The sequence below is a fragment of the Platalea leucorodia genome, assembly GCF_965183815.1.
Source record: "Platalea leucorodia genome assembly, chromosome: 8".
Classification (NCBI taxonomy): domain Eukaryota; kingdom Metazoa; phylum Chordata; class Aves; order Pelecaniformes; family Threskiornithidae; genus Platalea; species Platalea leucorodia.
This window is the reverse complement of record NC_138830.1, coordinates 7525168-7549059: the sequence shown is the minus strand read 5'-3', so window position 1 is coordinate 7549059 and position 23892 is coordinate 7525168. Positions and strand designations below refer to the sequence as shown.

The 23892-nt window shown below is 43.9% G+C and overlaps 1 protein-coding gene across 1 annotated transcript; it reads right to left on the bottom strand.

Annotated features, from left to right (window-relative positions):
* Nucleotides 1–11421: 11421 nt before the first annotated feature.
* Nucleotides 11422–22667, bottom strand: NMD3 (NMD3 ribosome export adaptor). The gene is made up of 15 exons (XM_082320997.1): nt 22579–22667; nt 22164–22298; nt 21632–21728; nt 20501–20581; nt 19983–20111; nt 19341–19431; nt 19081–19159; nt 18664–18760; nt 18268–18385; nt 17458–17603; nt 16671–16783; nt 15883–15955; nt 15270–15376; nt 13752–13822; nt 11422–13282 (listed from the first exon to the last, which is right to left on the bottom strand). Exons 1-15 carry the CDS (start codon nt 22620–22622, stop codon nt 13149–13151), a joined length of 1515 nt encoding a protein of 504 aa, XP_082177123.1. The 5' UTR covers nt 22623–22667; the 3' UTR covers nt 11422–13148.
* Between the last annotated feature and the right edge of the window lie 1225 nt (nt 22668–23892).

The following is a 23892-nucleotide window of genomic DNA, read 5'->3' as shown; positions in this document are numbered from 1 at the left end:
AGTGGCAGCTGAAAAAAACCCAACTCCTTGATTAACTTTACTCATTACAATCTTTTCCCTGCACGTCACCGAGGCTCTCATCTACAGGAGAGGATTTAAAATACTACATGCAAATTCCACCTTGCAGTTTCAGTTTCAAAACACTAACCTGCTTGGGCAGGTTCCCTACTGGAAGCTGCGCTCTGACCAGCAGCCCGAGGTGTTGAATTGATAGAATAAGGCCATGGCTCCAGATTTGCCAATGTCAGGCCTGTGCACGCTCATCTGAAGGTAAATTTGATCAAGGTCAGGCACTGGTATAAGTTGGTGTCTATCAAACTAGCCATGCACTTGTGTTTTGGGTCCGCGTGGCAAGGTTTGGGTAGTGGAGGGCTACAGGGGTGGCTTCTGTGAGAAGCTGCTAGAAGCTTCCCCTATGTCCGACAGGGCCAATGCCAGCTGGCCCCAAGGCGGACCTGCCGCTGGCCAAGGCCGAGCCCATCACTGATGGTGGTAGCGCCTCTGGGATAACGTAGCTAAGAAGGGGAAAAAAAAACCCCAACCTGCACAAGTGCAGCCAGAGAGGAGTGAGACTGCGAGAGGCACAGCCCTGCAGACACCAATGGCAGGGAAGAAGGAGGGGGAGGAGGTGCTCCAGGTGCCAGAGCAGAGATTCCCCTGCAGCCCCTGGGGAAGCCCATGGTGAGGCAGGCTGTGCCCCTGCAGCCCATGGAGGTCCATGCTGGAGCAGATCTCCACCTGCAGCCCCTGGAGGACCCCACACCAGAGCAGGGGGATGCCCGAAGGAGGCTGTGACACTGTGGGAAGCCCACACTGGAGCAGGCTCCTGGCAGGACCTGTGGCCCTGTGGAGAGAGGAGCCCAGGCTGGAGCAGGTTTGCTGGCAGGACTGGTGACCCCGCGGGGGACCCACGCTGGAGCAGTCTGCTCCTGAAGGACTGCACCCGTGGGAGGGACCCCCGCTGGAGCAGTTCGTGAAGCACTGCAGCCCGTGGGAAGGGCTCACGATGGAGAAGTTCGTGCAGGGCTGTCTGCTGTGGGAGGGACCCCACGCTGGAGCAGGGGCAGAGTGTGAGGAGTCCTCCCCTGAGGAGGAAGGAGCGGCAGAGACAGCGTGTGATGGATGAACTGACCCCAACCCCCATTCCCCGTCCCCCTGCGCCGCTTGTGGGGGGAGGTAGAGAAATCGGGAGTGAAGTTAAGCCTGGGAAGAAGGGAGGAGTGGGGGGAAGGTGTTTTTAAGATGTAATTTTTATTTCTCGTTACCCTACTCTGATTTGGTTGGTAATAAATTAAACTAATTTCCCCAGGTCAAGTCTGTTTTGCCCATGACAGTAATTGGTGAGTGATCTCTCCCTGCCCTTATCTCGACCCATGAGCCTTTCGTTATATTTTCTCTCCCCTGTCCAGCTGAGGAGGGCAGTGATAGAGCAGCTTTCGTGGGCACCTGGGGTCCAGCCAGGGTCAACGCACCGCACCTTGATACGTTCATCCCAGCTGTGTGAGAACAGATGCTATCTGCTGTGGAGTAGAGACTACTGTAACAGTCTGCTTCAATATTTTTCAAGATGATTTTCAATCAGCAGAGTTTGTACTGGCTCAGCAGCCTGCGCTGAGTGGCCACAACATTTGTTTTTCAAACCTGATGATAAGTGTTGCAAATTGAGATTTATTAATGCATGGCTGAAGCGGAAAGTATTTCAAGAGGAATAGGGAATGGGATATTTCCTGCAAGTCCTGCCTGCACACCCTTCTCTGAGGACACCCGCGCCGAGGTCAGTTCCCCGTGGCTTCTCGCTAGCACCAGCAGCATTTCCATCCCACTTTGCCCGAGTTTCTTGCGCAACGAAGAACAAGCAAAGTTTTTCGACAAACTTTCTCGCATAGGCAGGCCAGCCGTCTGCCGACAGTTTTTGCACAAAGACAGACAGAGCCTGCCTGAGCAGGAGGCTGTTTTGTAGACACTGGGACGGCCGGTTAGTCTCCTCAACGTTGTCAGAGGATCTGCTTGCTCAGCAAGAGTATCACATCCTTAACGCCAATGCCTGCCGCACTCGAGAGCTGCTAATTCCACACGCCGGGTTCCCGCTGTCGGGGCTGAGCGTTCGGGTACGTGCGCGTGGGAGAGGAGGCGGCTGGTTGCAGTTGCTGTTTGCAGGGTTTGTTATCCCTCAGGGCCACGACGAAGAGGTGCTTGTTGCTCCCTCCTGGGCCTGCTGACCACAGCGTACGCTTGCGCGTGCTGCTCAGCGACTTTCTGCCGATAAAGAAATTAATTTTAGTATTGGCAAACGTGGGCTTAAACACGCAGCCTGAATTTGGCAAAGTTTCTGACATAGAACCAATCTGGTGCTCTAAGATCATTTCCACTCCCCACCTCTGTGACGGTCCTGCGTTTCTGCGGGGGCCGTTTATCCCACTGTGGTGCTATACATTAGCAAGGAAGGCGAGGGTGATGTGGAGCGCCCTTCAGATCGCTGTTTCCCTGACTTTTTAAAAGGAATCTCATATTTAAATTGCACGACTTACCAACGCTGGTTCAGCAAGAGTTGAAACTAAAGAACAAAATAATAGACATCTGCTAAAATAAAACTGGCTCATGCCGTTCACTGTGAACTGTTTGATCTTTACAGCTATAATACATAATGGTAGATTCGCAGCGGCCTCATTATGAAGGTTTATTAGTGTAGGACTTTTACAGCTTATCTCTCATTAAACTATAATCTGTATTTTATCGATCCAAATAGTTTAAACTTCCTAAAGGCAATGAAGAGGATGATTTTGTTCACGCGGAACTTTACCCCCTCTGCTACTGATTACTTCTATCAGTTTTTAGAGGCCTAAGATAAGTTCACGCTCCTTGTTACTTTTATTGTTTTGCTACTACGACGTATGCATTTTGTCTATGCTACTGTTTACATCTGAGCATAATTTGAGTTCTTATCTTAGCTATTCATTATCTGACTTGAAAATCCTGTTCCTAAGATGAACTTGTCAGCACTTAATAGACTCTGCGTCTCGCAGAATATATTCCTTTTCATCTTGCATGTATTTGTTTAGAACAACGTTGAGTTTACAGCAGATCTGTTTCCTTTAGAAAGCTGACCTTAAATTACTCAGTCCTGCACGGCTGAAACTTTCTGCCTAACTTTCCTGCTCAGCTGAATTGCTTCCTGCAACAGCTTAGTTACAGTCATCTTTGTTACAGAAAATTACGTCTTCCTATATTGGTGATGTTTCCAGTATTTGCTAATCTCTCCTTGAGGAGGCCAGGGCTTTGCCTCCGTTCCTCTCTGCAGCATCAGTAGCTCCTCACTCGCCTCGCTGCCTGTCACATCGCCCCTTCTGACCCGCCTGCCCTGGCCGAGGAACGGGGATGAGAAGCATGGCTGAGGGTGCTGAGAGGAGCCCTCATGGATCTTACAACTGCAAGACTCTAAAATGTTGTCCCTTCTTATACAGTTAACTTCGTTAGAATTTATTTTTGATTGTACAGAATGTATAAGAAAAAAACCCCACATAACAAATAACCTAGTGTTTCAAAAGGGTGTTTCTACAAAGGCAAGAGTTAACACTTTCTGTATAAGGGGATTGTTCCTGTTTTGGTTTGAAGGCTATAGAATATGCATATAAGAATATTGCCTGTTTCAGCTTAGATACGTAATATGTGGTCCATAAGCTTCTAATGCAGGTTTTCCACTATTTATCTGCTATTTAAAACTAGAGGCACCGGGGCTCCTGAAGTTCACCAGAACATCATTGGAGGTACCTAACTGAGCAGAGGCAGCAGCTGAGCAGCTAAGGATTTACCTCCTGCTTATCCCACGTGAGCTCACGAATTCTGTTTGCCGGTTGGGTTTGCATAGACAGCCGAGGCTGGCATGTGGCTGCTTTAAAAGGAGGAGAGAAATCCAGTAGCCTCATGGCTATAGCATTCATGTAAGACAGAAAGGACTGAAATACCGTCTCCTTTTGACATGCATTGAACCCGTATCCATCACTACAATTCCCAACACGAGATGTGCCAGACTGAGGCTCTCCACCACTCTCCTACTGACAGTGCTCCTCTTTAAGGACACGTCAGGCAGGAAAACAGAAGATGAGCTTGTAGGTGCTTGAGCATTCAATGAGCACGTGATTTCTGACCTTGCCCAAATCAATTTGTAATCACCACATTAAAAAAACCCCGCAACACATTCAGTAGGTGAGTTTGTGATCCACCTCACAGAACAGCTTGGGGCTTGGGCCACCGGGCAGCCCTCTGAAAGGAGGGGTGCGATGGCTTTGCCGGTTAGAGGAAGAATTTGTATCCAAAGCTCTCACCTTCTAAGACAGTGCAGGTGAAAGGGCTGTGCCGACCTGCTGCCTCCCCGCTTTAGAATCATAGAATCATGGAATCGTTAAGGTTGGAAAAGACCCTTAAGATCATCGAGTCCAACCATTAACCTACCACTGCCAAGCCCACCACTAAACCATGTCCTCAAGCACCACGCCTACCCGTCTTTTAAATACCTCCAGGGATGGAGACTCAACCACTTCCCTGGGCAGCCTGTGCCAGGGCCTGACCACCCTTTCGGTGAAGAAGTTTTTCCTAATATCCCATCTAAACCTCCCCTGGCGCAGCTTGAGGCCATTTCCTCTCGTCCTATCACTTGTTACTGGGGAGAAGAGACCGACCCCCACCTCGCTACAGCCTCCTTTCAGGCAGTTGCAGAGAGCAATAAGGTCTCCCCTCAGCCTCCTCTTCTCCAGGCTAAACACCCCCAGCTCCCTCAGCCACTCCTCACCAGACTTGTGCTCCAGACCCTTCACCAACTTCGTTGCCCTTCTCTGGCCACGCTCCAGCACCTCGATGTCCTTCTTGTAGTGAGGGGCCCAAAACTGAACCCAGTACTCGAGGCGCAGCCTCACCAGTGCCAAATACAGGGGAAAAATTATCAGCGCATAGCTTCCTATCTATAAATCGGAAATGTCTGTTTACACTTCGCTGAGGAGCCTGATCAAAACACCGGGCCCACTCGGTGCCCAAGGCCTCTGAGTCACTCAGAGAGTCCTCTCCCGCCCCTTGGGGCAGCAGGCACGTTCGGGCTGGGACGGGGAGTCCAAGGGACCAAGGAGCACAGCGGGTGCAAACCAGCGCCCAGCCTGCAGTCAGCATCGTCCCAGGCCGTTGGAGGGTCCCGGCTCTTCCCTCAGCTCTGGTTTGAGGGGCTCACGCTTCATTGGTCTCTACAAATGAAACTTTTTTGTTGCTCCCCACTGCACGTTGCACGTGGAGGCTGTAGAGCATCACCCAGCAAACTAAAATACGCTGTTGAGAAGCACCTGTATTTTTTAGAAAGCTGGTTAAGTTCACATAAAACCCCAACAAAACCCCCCAGAGTATTCATAGCCTGTAACAACCTTTGCCATCTGGAAGACTTATCTGAAGATACCCAGGGCTGCTTTCACTTATACATCTATGCGTGGCTAATTTCTCTGCATAATGAGGTGATGCATTAAAGGCCATTAACACTTGAAATTGAATTTTGATTTTTTTTTTTACATTATCTTAGAAAGCTACATTAAAAGAATTAGTTTGAGAGATTAAATAATCTTGCATGTATCTCTCATCCTGTCGGAGCAGAGGGAATTGTGTATGAGCTCAACTGCATCAGGTATCACTGACCTACCGTTCAGGTACGTAATACAGTGCTGCTGCTTACTGTCGGCTACCTGTCAGTGCCACCTATAGAAGCTTTACGTCTACATTACAGGAAGTGATATTAAAAAGTCAAATCTAACCTAGAGAAAACCCGGAGTAGCTACGAATACCCAAACTTTTACAAAGCATTTTAACTCAGGCTGACCTCGTTACAGAGTGGGAAAGCTGCAGCAAGAGGAATTCTTCCAAGAGACTGTGTCAGGCTGAAGATCGCAGGCTTTGGGAAAGAGCAAATTCAGGCAAGGAGGAAGCTGTGGTAAAGGAGTGAGCTATATATGGAGTTCGGAGGCTGCCAAGGTTAAACAGCAGCTGTCTCAACATTGTCAATTTGGACTGAAGAGAATTCCTTTTAAATCCTAGTTGGAGCGTACACATCCTTTTGCTGGATCCGAGTCTTGGGCGATACCAGCCACCTGCCAGAGCGGGGAGTTTAGCACACGGGTGTGGAAAGGGGCACCGAAGCCCAGAGATGCTGGAAGGCCGAGGAGCAGCTGCCTCTGAGAGCCAGCTGGAGGAGCGGCCGAGTGCGATTGCTCCCGTCGGTGCTTGGACGAGCACTTCCACCGGGCTGGCTCCGGCATCTCCCTTCTCAGCACACCAGCTTCTGCAAATCCTCTGTTTTGGGACTAACTCCGTGTCTGCTGCATCGGGAGCCTGCACGCCTGCCTCCGACCGCGGCTTCCACAGAGCATCAGGGAACCTCAGAGCCTGACAGCACAACACAAAGTGCTTGAACACCTCTGCTCCTCGGGGGATTCGGGGCTCCTGGAGGACCTAATTCTGGATTATTTTCAATATGATCATCGACCTCTTAAGGAAAAGTCTAAATCAAACCTAGAGCTTCAAGCAATGGCTTTGTGGGGTTTCTCTTCTGCTGCATTTGTACTGGCCTAAATATGTCCGGCTTTCATACATGAGCATAAATTCATTTCAGCAGAGGTATGGGTTAAAAATTGCAGCCCTTTATACCTCAGATCCGTCCTACAAAAAGGTATGAATTAAAAGAAGACCTACATTAATAATAAAAGTGTTAACTCTAATCATTACAGCCCATGCAGCATGAAGTCTCATCATGCTAAGCAGTATAAAACCAACCTGCCAAATAATTTACAGCTTACATAGTTTCCTTCTGTCTTACAAAACTTGTCACTGAGCACGAATTATTTTAAAATAGTCTTTCAAGTCCTTTCAGCGCTTGGCACATCTGAAACATTTTGGTAGTTGATGTGAAAAGGTACATTAGTTGTGGATTTGTGTCCTATGTAATTGCTTCATTTTATAAATCTGAATATTCAAATTACACAGAGGCACTTCTCTCTCTTGATGATTATGCTTTGTTTTTCATCCTGGAACTGAGATCCTGACAAGTTTTCAACTCCATCTCCCGTTTCTTACGTGTCTTAACCAGGTTCCCATCCTAAGCTTATGATGGAGGTTAAGTACAGAAAACGTCAGTAAATTCTGAAGGCAGTAATATTCTTTGCTACACAATTATGTTCTGGAATGAGCTACAGCAAACATTGCCAAAACCCCTCTGAAACGCAACACGAGTCTCACCCCTGTATTTAACTGTTCTGGGAGAATGCAGCTAAAATAAGCGGCCTTGGCAAGGCGTAAGTAGAGGCGAATCTGCCGGCAGGAGGAGCAGGTTGCCAGGAATAAGTCCTTTAACATCAAGATCAAAGCAGCTTTTGTCTTATTTTTCCTTAGGTTGGTGTTATGTGATTTTAAACTTAAATGAAAATATTGGGAACTACATCCACATAAACAAGTTTTTCAGAGTTTATAGCCATCTTTTCTTTAGAGCAGCTGAACAGATGGCTTTTGGGGCCATGAACATGAAGGAACAGTGACATCAGGTGGCCTATCACATTAATCACAGGCACATCTCAATTCTTCCGTGGCAACTTCTACAGAAGAATGGGCAAGTGCCTGCCACCGTGGACGCCTCCTGACCAAAGTGAGCCCCGTGCGTCTCACCGAGACGTTGCAGCCTTTCAAGCAAAGTGTATTTGGCCATTCCCAGAAAGGTCCTTGCAACACACCCGGCTTTTTGTCTTCCATCTTGAGCATGTTTCAGCTACAAAAAGAAAAATGAGTTTGTCTAATGGTATTTGCCCACATCAAATTCTCAGCAACTTGATTGCAGGCAGCATCTCCTAGAATGGACCATACGCTACTCTGTGTGGTCCCTGTTTGTGAGGGCCTAACCCTGCCCTCCTTCCCGCACCCAGAATCATAGAATCGTTAAGGTTGGAAAAGACCCTCAAGATCATCGAGTCCAACCATTAACCTAGCACTGCCAAGCCCACCACTAAACCATGTCCTCAAGCACCACGTCTGCCCGTCTTTTAAATACCTCCAGGGATGGGGACTCAACCACTTCCCTGGGCAGCCTGTGCCAGGGCCTGACCACCCTTTCGGTGAAGAAGTTTTTCCTAATATCCCATCTAAACCTCCCCTGGCGCAGCTTGAGGCCGTTTCCTCTCGTCCTATCACTTGTTACTTGGGAGAAGAGACCGACCCCCACCTCGCTACAGCCTCCTTTCAGGCAGTTGCAGAGAGCAATAAGGTCTCCCCTCAGCCTCCTCTTCTCCAGGCTAAACAGCCCCAGCTCCCTCAGCCGCTCCTCCCCAGCCTTGTGCTCCAGACCCTTCCCCAGCTTCGTTGCCCTTCTCTGGCCACGCTCCAGCACCCCGATGTCCTTCTTGTAGTGAGGGGCCCAACACTGAACACATGCCGAGAGGCTGAGCATAAAACATGCTGGGTTACAGGGCAAAGGCCAGCAGCGTGCTGCCCGGCAGCTCCTAAACCCGCACGGAGCGTCCAGGGACGGATGCGACAGGATGCAGAATTGATCTGGGAACTCATCTAAGGTTTGGGGTAGAGAGATACATCTACAGATACTCTTTTTTTTTTCTAAAGCGGTCTGAGAGGATGAACACTATCTTATACATGTAGGTTTTCCCAAACTATGTTCCCTGTTTGGAAATGGCACAATCGGCTCACAATTTCCTTCCTCCCCTCGCCGTAACTGCAGCGCTCCGACAGAGGAGGAGAGCCTGAGAGCCAGGGCTGTTTAGCCTGGGGAAGAGATGGCTCAGCGGGATCGTATCCGTGTGTATCAATACCCGATGGGAGACAGTAAAGGAGGTGGGGCCGGGCTCTCCTCAGGGGTATCCAGTGAAGGATGCTCCCCCCAGCCAAAACCCAACCAACCAAACAACAGGAACAACTTAAATACTAGTCCAAGTCTAACCACTTTAAGGAAAAATCCATGGCACAACATTCCCCTGTAATTCCCTATATGTAAGCTACTTCTAAGAGTGGAAGAGACTAAAATAATATTGATTTTAATAAAACTCTCCACCAGATCAGTACCTCAATGACAACTAGCACATACGCTATTCCTCAGGTCGTAATTTCCCCAAACTGGCACAGACGCGGTCCTTTTAATACAACAAAGGTAAGTCATCTGGCACGATTTTAACTATTTTCCTGAACAATTCCCACCTGAACCATATTTGGGAACCTCTGTAGTTACACAAGAGAATCTACTAACAGATTTTTAAAGGAGTTAATGGTGAAATATCAACCTTAGGCTTTTCATCATGAATATACAAGACTTTTTTTCTATAGAAAAAAATAATTCAAAAAGTAGTGCTTGCATATCCGAACCACCTCTTTCTGTGCATTTTTTTCCCTCAATCATCCAGCTTCTGTGCTGTAAGGTTTGACTTACACAACATAACATTCTCCTTCACCATTTTCTGTGAGCAAAAAAATTTCAGTTATTCCAAAGTTCTGGACAGCTTCTCCCATGACAAATGAAAATTTTTTTTAATAGAACTTTGAATTTCAACAAAATGATCTCGGATCACAGTAATACATCAGTTGCTCACAGGAACTACTGCACACGTTGTTCACTAAGGCAACCAAACCCCCCACAAAAAGAAGCGATTCATCATTAACCAAAATGGAAATTCAGCACTAAACCCCCACGAAGTTTAAATCTACTCTTGCATTTTCTCTGTCTCCATTCTCCCCCCGGTAATTCACTGGGGGGGGAGTGAAACTCCCTTAGCTTAGGCAGCTATTTCTTCCCACTATTCCTAGCCTGGGAAGCTACAGGGACGGGGCCGAGAGGCTGCACGAAGCCTTATTTGGTTTCTCACTGTAAAAGCCTTGCTTCTGAAAGAACAAAATGTTGGCTGTTTCGAAGGACAAAACTTCTCTTCTCCGCTGAAACCAAATCTGATCAGCTGGCTGCGCTGGCTTTTTTTTTTTTTTTTTTTTTAATACTTTAAAAAGTATTCTTTCTTTTTTAGTCTTACTACTAGCTTACTACACTTCAAATTTAACCATCACCTAACTACTTCAGACAACCCTTTTACATCTGTGTTACTATTCAGAAATGACTGTACATACTGCTACTGCTTGGCACTCACTACCGCACACACTCTCTGCCAAATCCGGTACCCACACATGTGCATATACTGGCATCCTAACAGCAGCCCCCCTCATCCCCAAGCAAACGAGTGGGATGTTAAGCTTCAACTCTTCCGATTCAAACTTCATCGAAACCTGGGGGCAAATTAATCATTAAGCAGTTATGACTTCAAATCCGGAAGCAACTTCTGTATGTATAGAAGGAGAGGAGCTGGAAGCTGTGGCTCAATCCACAGATAGAGATTTGCAGAAAGAGATGCAGGGTAAGTGGCAGCCTTTTATCTCTTGTGAATTAAGTGCCTCCTGTCGAATTACTGATCTGGTGTCAGTGAGACGACCTTGGCAAACATTTCATTCGCTGGTACACCATCTAAGCCTCTTTTGGCTCCCAACCGTTTAAATGTTAAAGGTACACTGTAAACTCGAGAACCTAAAATTAGAACTAACCTTGGTTTCAGGTACAGACAGCTTGCCTGCTCATTGGAGAGCTGTTACTACGTGTTACCAGCTAGCAAACAAACGCACAATAAGCCAAGCAATATACTTAGATTTATGACTTGTTTGCCTGGCATCCGTAGCATGACATCTTTCCAGACAAGACTCTTGCTGAAAGATGCTTGAAACCTAATACAGACTGGCAACAGACCGCAGCGGGGGGAAAAAGGAAGAGGGACATCTCTGGTAACAAGCAGGATGACAGGCAGGACGGCAAGGCATCTGAAATTACTGAGAGACACTACGAAGGAAAACATTAGAGAGGAAGGAAAAGGATTGATCAAAACAGCACAGTTTAAAACAAGATTTTATTGCTCCCCCTTCACCTGCCAACAAGAGGAAGCTTCTTAGTAAACGATGTAAGATAAAGGCTTGATCATTTTTACCTCTGTCAGAAGAATCACAACCCAAAACACATCCAGACACAGAACGCATTCAATGGCTACAGGTTACAAATTAAAGTTCTTCAATTTCCACAGATGTGGCCCAATGGTCACTAGAATTGAGTTTATCTACATCTCCCCAGCACTACTGGCAGGTGTAGCTACTGTAAAATATGTATAATAAACCATTTTTATGGTAGTGATAATTCAGGTTAGCTATGCAGCTGCATTCTCATGAATATTTTTGAAGCACAGTTTTATGCCTTCCCTATACTGAACTAAGTTACTGTCACGAGATAAATTGTACTTTGAGTTCTCAGCAGCTTTACGGATTTTTCCTAACTGCTCTTCTACATAGTAAAAAAATATGACCAAGCTCCTGAGAGCGGAAGCAGAAGAACTTAGTGTGACACACATACGCGGTAAAAGATGGCACTGAGGGATGGTGGAGCTGCTAACAACGCCAACAGGCGGCTTAGAGCTTTGCCAGTCAAAACTGCCTTTCCAAATTTCCATTTTTCCCTCTTTACAAATGGATAATTACAAGATTACGGACAGAATTAAAAAAAAAAAACCAAACAAACTATGAGTAACTGATAACTAAACCTAGCTCCACCTTTTACAATCAAAAATACCTTTGCCTTCTACGGCCCGTTGCCTGGGCTCAGACAGTAAGCCTGAAATCCAGCAGATTCACGCCTGTTCGGAAACACTGAGTCCAAGATTATATTTAAACTAAAGAATAAGGCGAACGTTTCCCTCACCTGGCAGTGGGCTGAAGACTGCTAACTCCTTGATTGTTTCTTAGCTTTTCTTCGAGGCCTTGAAAAGCTGTGAAATACAGTGAAAGGGAGACGGGTGCTCCCGACACCTCCTCAGCTGATAGTGCAGAGAAACAGCGCATTTCAGCCCCGTGGATTTCTCTTACGAGCATGCAAGCGGTGACAAACTACGCGTTCTCCTTTGAGCTATGCAGATCCTTGACAGAGGAATCATTAATACCCTGTTAGATGAATCCTACACAGCTCTATTTTTTTCCAACTTTACATTATTAGTATTTCCCTCCCTTACATATGCCATTTATTTTGAACAGTTTTTTTTCTGAAGTTAAAAAAAATGCAGTGGCAAAACCACTCTTGCTATGCTATGCTTCCATATTTATATTGAATTAAAACAAATGTATATGCACATAAACTCTTAGTAAAATCTCTGTTGAACCACCTTTGTGCCGTAAAGTGAATTAAAACCAGATGAATACAAGTATGTAATGTCCTCCTACACCGCTTTGGGCTTCCAGTAGAGAGAAATTTGATTTTAAAGTTAACTAAATAATGATGGACCAAGAATATCTGTATAGTTTTTTAATAGTTCATACCTGGTGTATTAATTAGACATTATGCATATTGCTTTTAACCCACTGATACAGGCATGGAATATAGTACAACACAATATTCGTTATACTTAACCACAGTTTCCCATCTTTCTGATCAAGGGCTGCATCTTCAGTCAATTTACAGGGAAGGTTTTTTGTGTACACATGCAGATTTGGAGTTCCCTTACCAACGGAACCGAAGATACATTCTTGATACATTCTTGAGCTTCCCCAAAATGCTGTTACATGGAATAATCTAGAAATATCGTAAAAGGCTTCAAACCATCGTACCAAAAAGATTAAGACAGGAAAAATCCTTCCCATGTGAAGAAATGAAAGCAATAAACAGTAGGTAGGTACTCTACCTACAAATCCAGCAAACTAGAATAAAATCCCTCCCTCCTGACCAGCTGTCTTCAGCACAAGACAATGATTACTCCCAACGGATAACCCCGAAGTCAGTCAGCTGATCCTCACACTGCAGAAGTTGCAAGGAGAAAGCACTCAGGGATGGGAGGAACATGTGGAACTTATCTTGCAATGCTTGCAACAGAAATTTAACTTTAATTGCTGTTTCTCTAGAAAATTATACATAAAATATTAATTTAGGACCACTATTTAGGTGTATAGTGGTAGTTACCACATTACTTTTCATGTTCACGTGATCAGTTTGTAATGTTTACTTATGTTTTGGGTACTTTTTCCTCACTAAGGGAATATTTATTGCATTGACTAATGCACTATTCTTATTCCGTCATCATATTTGCTCCTTCCCCACCAGTGGCATCCTGGGAAATATGGAGATCCTCCAGCATTTCAGCCAGACTGATTCGCGGAGGACCATCGTCATCTGTGTCGCTCTCCACTGGAACATCTGCATCTAAAAAAGCAACAGGAAAAAAAGAAAACAAAAACAAACAACAAAGAGCTAAGCAAAGAAAACAAACCCAAAGCCCCTGAACAACCCCAAGGAAGGAAGAGGGAAAAAAAACCCCAAAACAACCAACAAACCACAAAACCAAACCCAAACAAATCCCTCCTAAAAACCAACAATCCCATGCCAATTGCCCTCATGGAAAATGCTGAATTATGTATCGGATCCTTCATCCAGCAGAGGTTTTGGGTGCGGGAGAAAACAGGCTTCTCTCATGTTAAAGGCAAGCAAACAAAACCCATCAACACCCATTCAGTGGACGTGAAATACATCGAATACCTGAAACTATTACATCACAGCATTTCTCTAGGCATCAGCAGGTCAAAGAATCCAAATACAGAACTTCAGTAAAAATATTTTCACTCAGATAGTCACGATCTAGCTACATGCAATTAAATGGTTAAAAAGGCCTTACTTCTGTAAATGTTGACATTCTTCCGGATGGCTTCATCTTCTTCAAGATCTTCAAGGAAGTCCTGGTATTGTCTGTAAAAGATGCGTAATGGATTTACTCACTTTTCCTGTGAACTTACGTAAATTTATAAAAAAATAAAATCAAAGCAGCAAAGCCCCGGGGAAGGACTGCAATCCACAGTCCTTCAGATGTGCCTCCTGGTAGCATTCCTACATTTCCAACTCATTCTTTCTGCTTTTTTTTTTATCACCTATTAGTTTCCAAATAATTTGTTCAATTTGCCTGTTCTCATTTAACTCTAATTGCCTCATTTTTTCTACTCAATTGAACGTTATTTAGAATGTGCTGTTGCTGTACCAGCTTTGTCAGTGAACAAACCAGTGACAAGCATGTTTTCACAGAAGTGTCCCTTTAGCTAGACATCGACACCAGCTGTAAGCTACAGACACAATGCTTCCGATATTACTCACTTGTCTCGTGATTTAAGCTTTTCTTGGAAAAAACATAAAAATAGTTTTTACATTTTGCAACAGTAAACCTGAAAAACTTGCAGGGTTATCTTTAAGATTTCAGGATTTAATCTGTTTCGACACCCCCCTGGCCCACTGTCCTCAGTTCAGTATCCATGTTCCCTGAAAACTTAGCAGATGATAGGATAAACATAAGTAAGGTGCATATGCGTAAAGCACTTCCTGCACTAGGGAAGCACTCCCTGCACAGGGAGGGGACAGTGCCACTGCATTTGGCACTGGTGAGGCCGCACCTCGAGTACTGGGTTCAGTTTTGGGCCCCTCACTACAAGAAGGACATCGAGGTGCTGGAGCGTGGCCAGAGAAGGGCAATGAAGCTGGTGAAGGGTCTAGAGAACAAGTCTGGTGAGGAGCAGCTGAGGGAGCTGGGGCTGTTTAGCCTGGAGAAGAGGAGGCTGAGGGGAGACCTTATTGCTCTCTGCAACTGCCTGAAAGGAGGCTGTAGCGAGGTGGGGGTCGGTCTCTTCTCCCCAGTAACAAGTGATAGGACGAGAGGAAATGGCCTCAAGCTGCGCCAGGGGAGGTTTAGATGGGATATTAGGAAAAACTTCTTCACCGAAAGGGTGGTCAGGCCCTGGCACAGGCTGCCCAGGGAAGTGGTTGAGTCTCCATCCCTGGAGGTATTTAAAAGACGGGTAGACGTGGTGCTTAGGGACACGGTTTAGTGGTGGACTTGGCAGTGCTGGGTTAAAGGTTGGACTCAATGATCTTAAGGGTCTTTTCCAACCTTAACAATTCTATGATTCTATGAAGGGGGAAAAATGCAGAGAGAAAATGCTCTTCAGAGAACACAGATATCAGCCTCTCCGAGCCAGCATCACGCTCCAACAGAACCAGCAGCATTGGCTTGTGCCCCCTTAACACTCAGCACATCAGCTTAGGCCTTACAGTGGGTTTATCCTCGGCAGAAACTGAGAAATGTTATTTTTAGGCTTGGCACAGTATCCTAGGTAGAAGGGACTAAAAAGCTTCATGGCAGATACTGAACCTTTCATCATCTGTATCCGTGCCTTCTCTGTCCCTTTCTAGCTCTTTCAGCTTCCAGTTTCTGCGACGCTGGCGTTTGGTACGGTCATAGCTCTTCTTTATTAATACCTACAGTGAAAACCAGCAAGTATTTACACATACACACCTTCAATACTATTGATGACACACTTTCAAAACCCCAAACTCCACCCACGTCTCGATTTGGGCAACTGTAAAATCAGCTGAACAAATGGCAGAGTCAGCCTGGCACTCGGAAGTTTTATATAGAATTTATATAGCATCTGTCAATTCAAAGGTTTCCAAGCACCCTGGATTACGTCCTGAAGAGGCATATACACACTGAAGTTGTAATACAGTTTTCACCACGCACTGCATGGTAATTTGAACAAAAACACCAAAGAGTACGGTAAGTTAAAGTAAATGTATTATTCAACTCAAAAATTTAAGTGGTGAGAAAAAATAATTCTCAAAATTAGCTGCTATTCAAATTTCAATATTAAGATCCCCTCTTCCTTTGGCACTATGGAACTAGCAAGTATTCATTATAAAATCATATTGCCTAGTACCCCTGGGTAATGCAGAGAACTTTGTACAGAGAAAGAAAATGGTCTTACCACATCAGGAATATTGTGTGGGTTCATCTTATTGGCAAACTCGTCATTTAAGTTGCAGTTCGCCAAGTCGAATCTAAAATGAAAACAGGTATTTTATCCTACCCTTCTATGTAAGTTCACAAAATTAAACTCAATGTATCGCATGTTTGTATTAAAGAGCAGCATAGTGTAAGTTACAGCTCCTAAGAAAGATAAATGTTTCCAAATGAACTACAGAACAAAAAAAATCCACGTCAATACGCAGCTATCATAACTATGAATAACTCTCAGAAGCTGCTGTTCCCAAATTCTGTTCAGTAGCACCCCCCAGCCTCCTGCATCCAAACAGCAATATCCACTGAGGTTCTGTTGGGCTCACAACAGCTCCAATAACATTCATGTTTCTGCCTGTTTGAGAAACACCTAATTTGCCTAATCTTACAAAAACTTCACATTTGTCATTGCTGCATACGATACTCACTATCAAACAAAAAGATCTTGCTTGGTATTTTAAAAATCCCGCCCATCTATTTGTGTCTAAACTGTTATTCCAATCTGCACTCTAAAGTCAATACTGCAGCGCTCTCATTACTAACAGCCCTTTTCCCAAGATGACTTCTGCTAGAAAAAGATTTCCTGTATTAGGACCATCTCTTCATGGTCAAGATGAAAGGTTCTATCCCTTTTGCTGATTTCATTTAGAAATCAGAACAGTTCAAAACTTTCTTGGTAATACACAAGTCTGTACAGAATCCAGATAATTCAGTCATTAAATAATCATTTAATAAAAAACAAGAAACAGAACAGACCCCAAGACCAGGTCGCCAGGATTCAGAATGTGCCCCAAATGAGTACAGCAGAAATACTGATGATCTGTATTCAACTCCGAGGTTTTCTGCACCCAGGCTTCAGCCAGTGTATGCTTGAGGAATGAAAAACAAAACAGCCTTGTAATCAAACGTAGCTTAACTTGCTGTGCTATTAACATTTGCCCTGCTATATTACTGTTTTAAATTACGTTTGTAATTAAAATTCTATTTCTACATCAAGCATCCAATGTATTGCATGCTACTCCCCATTTCTCATCTTTACAAAAGGAAGGAAATGGACCTGCCAACCACTTCTCACAAGAATTCCACAGACTGTTTCTGTAACTGGACAAGTGTTTTGGTGGTTTTTTTTTTCCTTCACAACTTTCAACCACATATAGCTTTTGACTGAGAAGAAAATGTTTGGTACTGCTTCATTAATTCTGATTAAAAAGAAATGCTTCTATACTTCAACAAAACCAATTTAATAATTGAAGAGTTGCGATGCTAATATAAAATAATTTCAATAATGAGAGTAACAACTAGAGTTTAAACTCTTCAACAGAAAAGAACTTCTGAAAGTGGAATTCACACAACACCTGTGCAATTTCCAAACCAGAACACTGTCCACATCTTCCTGAGAAGAGCTTTTGCCAGTGGCAAGACACAGAAAAGCACACATCTGACTCTGCAAGGTAGAATGATTCAAAACAGAAGTTCAGCTGAGTAGGGGAAGGAGGGGAGAGGAAAGCCCAAAACATGGAATCAAACAGAGAGGAACCCTTACCTTGTTTGATCTTGCCCCTGCACCTGCACCTTTTTTCTTTTCTTGAACCCTATTGATATCCACAATGATAAATTCCTCCAGTTGTTTCGGGTGGAACAAGCTGTTGAAGGGGTGGCGCCAGTAGGTATTTCCGTCAATTTCAGCAACTGGAAAAAAACCACCAGCATGGGCAACCACAAGGGAGAGAATTTCTTGCGAAGAATTAAAAGGAAAAAGGAGGCATTTCCCAAAATTAAGGCAAATGCCAAACGCATTTTGTTCAAGTTTGTTACTGCAACACAAGTGTTTGGGACATGACCTATATTGCAAACTCGTGCAACAAGAGCAGTTGATCTGTGACAGCCAAATCCCCTATCACATGTCTAAAGCACTGACCCTTTTATTCACGAGAATCATTCTCCGGGATGTATCCTTATAGAGGTACTTTGCTGGTAGAGCTTACCAGCAAATACCAACCAAAGCACAGTGCTTCTGGTACCGAAGTGGCCAGAATCACAATCCAGAGAAAAACTAGATGCCACCTCATTTTAGAGGAATATACCTGACAAATGTAAGTGCTTAGCAGAGACCTAGAACATCCATGAACTTAACACTGACCCTGCACATTTCGCCTAGGAAACTATGGAAATGAAGCTTAGAGAACTATGTCTTTGTTCACTATTAAATTTCTACGTCAGTGATTGTACAGATACATTTACAACACTACGGTCTGAAAACAGAAGATTTCATGAAAACAAAACAATACAAAACAAACTGTGCCAGCAGAAAAATCAGATGCTGCCATAGTGCTGAAAAGAACCCATAACTTACTCTGCAGAGTGCTAGGATCGATGAGGTGGATGGTACTTGTCACTCTAATGCACACACAGATCTGGCTCATGTTACCAAGACTCTGTGCCAGTTTTGGTGACAGACATACAACATTGTCCTGCATACAAACAGAAAATAATTTACACTCATATTTCCTTAATTTTTAATCAAATCTTTAGAGAAATCTGAAATAGATTTTTAAACTTTATGTTTTCGGTTCTCCACCCAGCATTACCCAATAACTTCCTCAAGATAGCTGCAATCTGCACTTTCCATGCTTTGTGGGGAGTAGACCCCTCCATCCCTACAAATACACAATAAACCAGGCCTCCATCACCAAAACCAAGCTCTATCCACTTCATACAATACCCTGAAGATAAAATAGAGAGAAGCTACCTTGCATATTGGAACAATTTCCACCGAGAAAGTGCTTTTGTAATTGTAGACATTACTATGAATATCATGGGAGATCAAACGTTGGGATGATTTTGATCTACAAAAGATAAAAATAGAGCCTTCAGGCAGCAAGAAGGACATTTCTTGAAACAGGAGATAATCAGCACAAAGTATAGCAATGAAAGTACATAGCTATGTACTACAAATACCAAAATTAAGGAAATAGAAAAATGCATGAGGGTTAGTTTTAAAATGTCTAAGTGGAAAACATAGGACTTCTATAGAAGGCATTTTGTCCGTTTTAACTAGAATACAGGGTTCTTACACTTTCACTTAAAGAATTCTTTAAAAATGAAGGATAGAAGACATGTCCCCAAAGCTTTTGAGTATTCAAGACAATAAATGTAAATGATATACCTAGATGGAACTGTACACTGAAGAAAGTCTACCATCTTCTGGGCCTGCTGCTTTGAAGAATAATAAAAATCCAGGCCATCTTAAAGAAAAGAAAGCTTGATGAACATATCTATTTCAAGTACTATGTTTTTTTTTTCAAATACAATACATAGGCTAAGTAATCTGCTGCTCATCTGTACATAGCTACTAGCACAAGCACTCTTCCAATATAAACCAGGTTAATCTATTCTACCTCTAGACTAACAAGCCACCTCACTTACCATGGATTTCTTTGATCCGAAGTGTATTTTGATGAAGCCTGTGTTTTAAAATCAGCTGCTCCAAATAGTAGAAAGTCTTCTTGTGCAGAGTCTAAAACCAAAGATAAAATCATCAAGGTTATTTAAGAACCCTCTAGTGCAAATGCAGTATCTCTGAAGAATAAACATTTCTATGAAGAGATCATCTAGAGAAGGAACAGGCCAAAGTCTACTCCAAGTAACCAAAAAGATTTCAGAGATGTGCTCTATTTATACCAAATTATTTAAAGCTTCTGTTTCTCATTTTTGTGTAACTGGCTGCTAAAGATACCGTTTTCTTTAAAGAAGATTTAAATATTTATAAACAATCTGTACCACTGTTTCTAACACTGCCTTAAAATACAGAAGGATATTTAGTAATTCACACAAGATCCTCCTGCCAGCCATCATCTAAAAAGAATATGCTAATAATACTGGACAGCGGAGAGAAAGTTTTTCTAAACTAAGATTAGTAAGAAAAAAACCAACACGAACAGAAAATGTATTATTGTGGCAGCATGCAAGTGTGAGTACATCTTTTTCTGAGAAAATAAAAAACTCATCCGAAGATTTGTGCCCCTGATTGTTCTGCCATGAACAAATGAAAATTGAGTTTGCCTCTACCTTTTGTCTGACTTGCACTACAGCTTTCCAGAAATCCTTAGCTTCAATCCTATGACAGTCTTCACACATTTGAGACTGAACTATATATTCCACCACAAACACTTGCTGAAGAACTGCTCCATTTATCACCTGCAAAACAAAAGTTTAAAAGGTTTCCTTGTTAGTCCTGTCGAGACAGAAAACTAGTTTACCACAGCATTCTGAAATAACTTCCATACTATACTAAAACTATGTGACAGACAGCTATATTTGCGCCACAAATATTAGTAGTATTTTCCCAACTTTACTGGAACAGCCGATAACCTTCTTCCAACTGTGATGAATGGCACCTCAATGACAGAATTTAGACAGCATGAAATCAATACCCTTTCAAGATAAGCCAGTAAACACATGTTGGATTTTACCAAAGAGAACCACTTATCTAAAATGTAATAATAAAATTAAAAAAAACCCCACAACATACTGTTTGCCATAAAAGCTTTTTAAAAGCCACACGCAGAATACTATACTCCAGTTACCTCTTTCTGAACCGTCAGTTTCAGCTTCAGCCTCTTAGAATGTGGCTCGGTCCAAATAAATCCTGCATCAATCAGCCGGACCTGCCAGCGGGAAAGAACGAGAACTCAGCTACTGCTGCCAGCAGTTGTACTAGTACAGGTGTTAAAAACACACAGCTCTAACTACCAGAAAACACAAGCTTATCGTATAGTCCGCTATTCCTCAACCAACTGAGGAAGTGAATAATCTTAATTAAAAACATATGTATCGGTATACCAAACCCAATTAATAACACTTAGTTAGAACACAGAGTCTGATCTACCTAAAATAATGGAGATGCAATCTCAGACTGTCAGACCACAGTAACTAAATACAATCTTCAGCAGTATCTCTGGATGCCATGTAATGATGAATTTGGATAGTATAATGGTTTCCTCAGGACTAAAAAGCCAATTTAATATCTAAAACTAAGAACATGCAAATTTACTGCAGCAAAGGGTATTTTGTATATATAAGTACTAACCCAACAGCAAGAAGCTCAATAAGGCAATCTAATTCAAACCTTGATGACTGCAGTAACAAAACAATTTTTTTGCCTAAAACGCTATCTCAGATTTTTTCCTCTGGTAAGATTCTGAACCTAAGCAATACTTTATTCAACTTAAACCATGTGACTTCCCATTTAATCTACATATAGACCTCTGCAACCCTCTTTCATATCGTCGTAAACCAGTGAGAACAAGTATTGTATAAACAATTTAAAAAATGTGTAAAAAGAAAATGTAAAATTAAGGTGCATCAAAAACATGTTAGCTTCCTTCAGTTAATTATGCTCAACTCCCCTCTATACAGTAACAATTGTGCAGTACGCTGCATGCTTTGAAGTCACAGAATTGCACTGCAATAGCCTCTTCAGTACGCCTGGAAGTTTTTTGTTAGAGCTTGTGCTTACCGAATTGTCCAAAATTCTAGTATGGAGTTATTTGAGATCAGACTGTCATTCTCTATGTTTAATATAAATCAGTTGGTAAGCTCTACACAAGTACAAATGGCTGCTCTAGAAGGACTGAACCCTCTGTCAGTTAGCTGGCCTTCGTTTTAAGCAATAGCAACAGACACGCTATGAAATACCAACAGAACTAGCTACTCACCTTGCTCAGCGAAGCTTTGATTTTTTTAAGACACAAAGCAAGAAGCTCTCTTGATTCCAAGGTACACTGAATCCAGGTTCCTGGAGGCTGAAGATACCTATGACACAGGAAGCACTTTACAGCACACTGAAGCTGCTTCACCAAATTAAATTACTCAGAAGCTGGGCAGTTATTTACCAGGCTTTCAGTTTTAATATTAAGTATGCAGCTATAATTTTTGCCTCCCTAAGCATTCAGATTCACGCATTCCAAATGCATTCACACTTGTACTGCCATCCTTACCAAACTGCCCACTTCTTTCTTTCAGGGACCGCAAACTCACCCATTTCAATGTTCTAGGCCCTACATACCAACCCTTTTCCACTTCCACAAGAAAAAAAACACAGGAATGTGCTGGAAAATCCTACGAGACCCGATGAAAACGCGCACTGCCGGCGTAGGCTGCCCCGCGTTCCCGCCGCGGCGAGCGGGCCGGTCTCCCCCTCCGGAGCGGGTTCGCCCCGCGGCGGGGGAGCGGGGCGCGGCTGCCCACCTTTCGCACTGCTTGCAGAAGTGGAGGGTGCCCTGCTTGGGGATGCCCTCGGTGATGTCCACCTGTGCCCGCAGGCAGCCCACGCACATGTTGGCCGGGTTGGGCGGGATGGGCACGCCGCACTGGCAGCAGAGGCTGCAAGACAAGGAGGAAAAGTCAGTCACAAACAACTCTGCCCTCACAGGCGACAGCTACGGGAACCCTCGGCGGGAACCGAAGGTATGGGTAGGTTTTATTTCTTTTTTTATTTTTTCTTAAAGAAAAGCTGTGGCCCAGGAGAGCCGTCACCCGCCCCCCCGCCCCGGTTTATGGCTGCTCAGGTACATGGCGGCCTGCCCCCCGCGGCAACGGGGCGCCCCTCGCCCTGAGGCCGCGGCCCGGCCGGCAGAGCCCCGCCACCCCGGCCCCCGCTTACATGTTGCCCTGGGTGGGGGCCGCCGGCCCGGCCATGTACTCCATGGCTGCGGGGAGCCGCGGCGGCCACGTTCCGGGCCTGAGAGGAAGGGGAGGAGGGACGCGGTCCCGCGAGAGGCCGGCGGGAGGGAGGCGGGGCGGCAGCAAGATGGCGGCTGCCGTTTCCTAGCGGCGTCTGGCTGCCGCTAGCGAATAACGTTGTCATTAATGAGTCTTTGAAACATTAATTCATTTTTCTTTGAAAACCATGGGATTTGATCCATCCATTTTCTTCCCCCGCGGGCGAGCCTGTGCGGTTGTTGCAGCAGATGGCGGCAGTAGGGTACAACCTCGCCGGCCTCTTGTATTCCTCCCTGGGCCGATAGATTTATGTTCTAACTTATTTTTTTTTCATGGAAATACGCTGCATTCATTTATTAACATGGGGACCGATGTGAGAGGTATTGCACACCCACAAATCCCGCTGCAAGTGGTGTGCCCTGGTGCTGTCAGCAATACACGAGGCGGTGGCCCTTTTCAACAATCATTCTTAAAGGTTGCTGCTAATTTTATCTTCAAGAAATACTGCTTTGAAGCAATTTTATTATTGTTTTCACCTATTTGTCAACTGTGGCTGAACATCTCCAAATACTCCTTAAGTGCATTTTAAAAGGAATTTGTAGCTTTGGTGGAAAGAGTAAGAATAGGGATATTTGGCCTTAAATTTATATTACTTTAAGTATTGATTTTGAAAAGACTTCTAGTTTCAGAATTAACTAGCTGCCTTTCGCATCTGCCAGCAACTTCTCATCACTTTGTAGCAACAGGTAAAACCAAAAACTACCTGAACTTCTCCCTTTGTTTAGTCTTCCTGTACCTGAGCAATGAGATCCCATTTTTTTCTGCGAACATCGATTATAGATTATATACAATAGATTATGTGGTGGTGCAGATGCTTGTAAATGAAGAAACAAATCTTCCAGCTGAGGATTCAGTTTTGATTTGAAATCATTATCAAGCACAAATGAGTAAGGGTTCTCATCTTGTCACTGATTTATAAAGGATTACACTATGATAACTATTAGATACCTTTGATTTACTGTTAGGACTTAATGTGAAGCTACCCCCAGAACCAACTGGCGGTTGCGAGTTTCTGAAGGGAGGATGCAGTTTCAGTAGTAGAATAAGAAGACGTTATCCTAACTGATGTCAATAATTTACTGACTTCTTTTTCATGATGGCCAGTCTTTAGCAAAGCCTTGTTGGATTTTGAGAAAATTTATTTAAAGTTACATTTTACAGAAACAAAATATTTTAAAATTTTTAAGAGTTCACC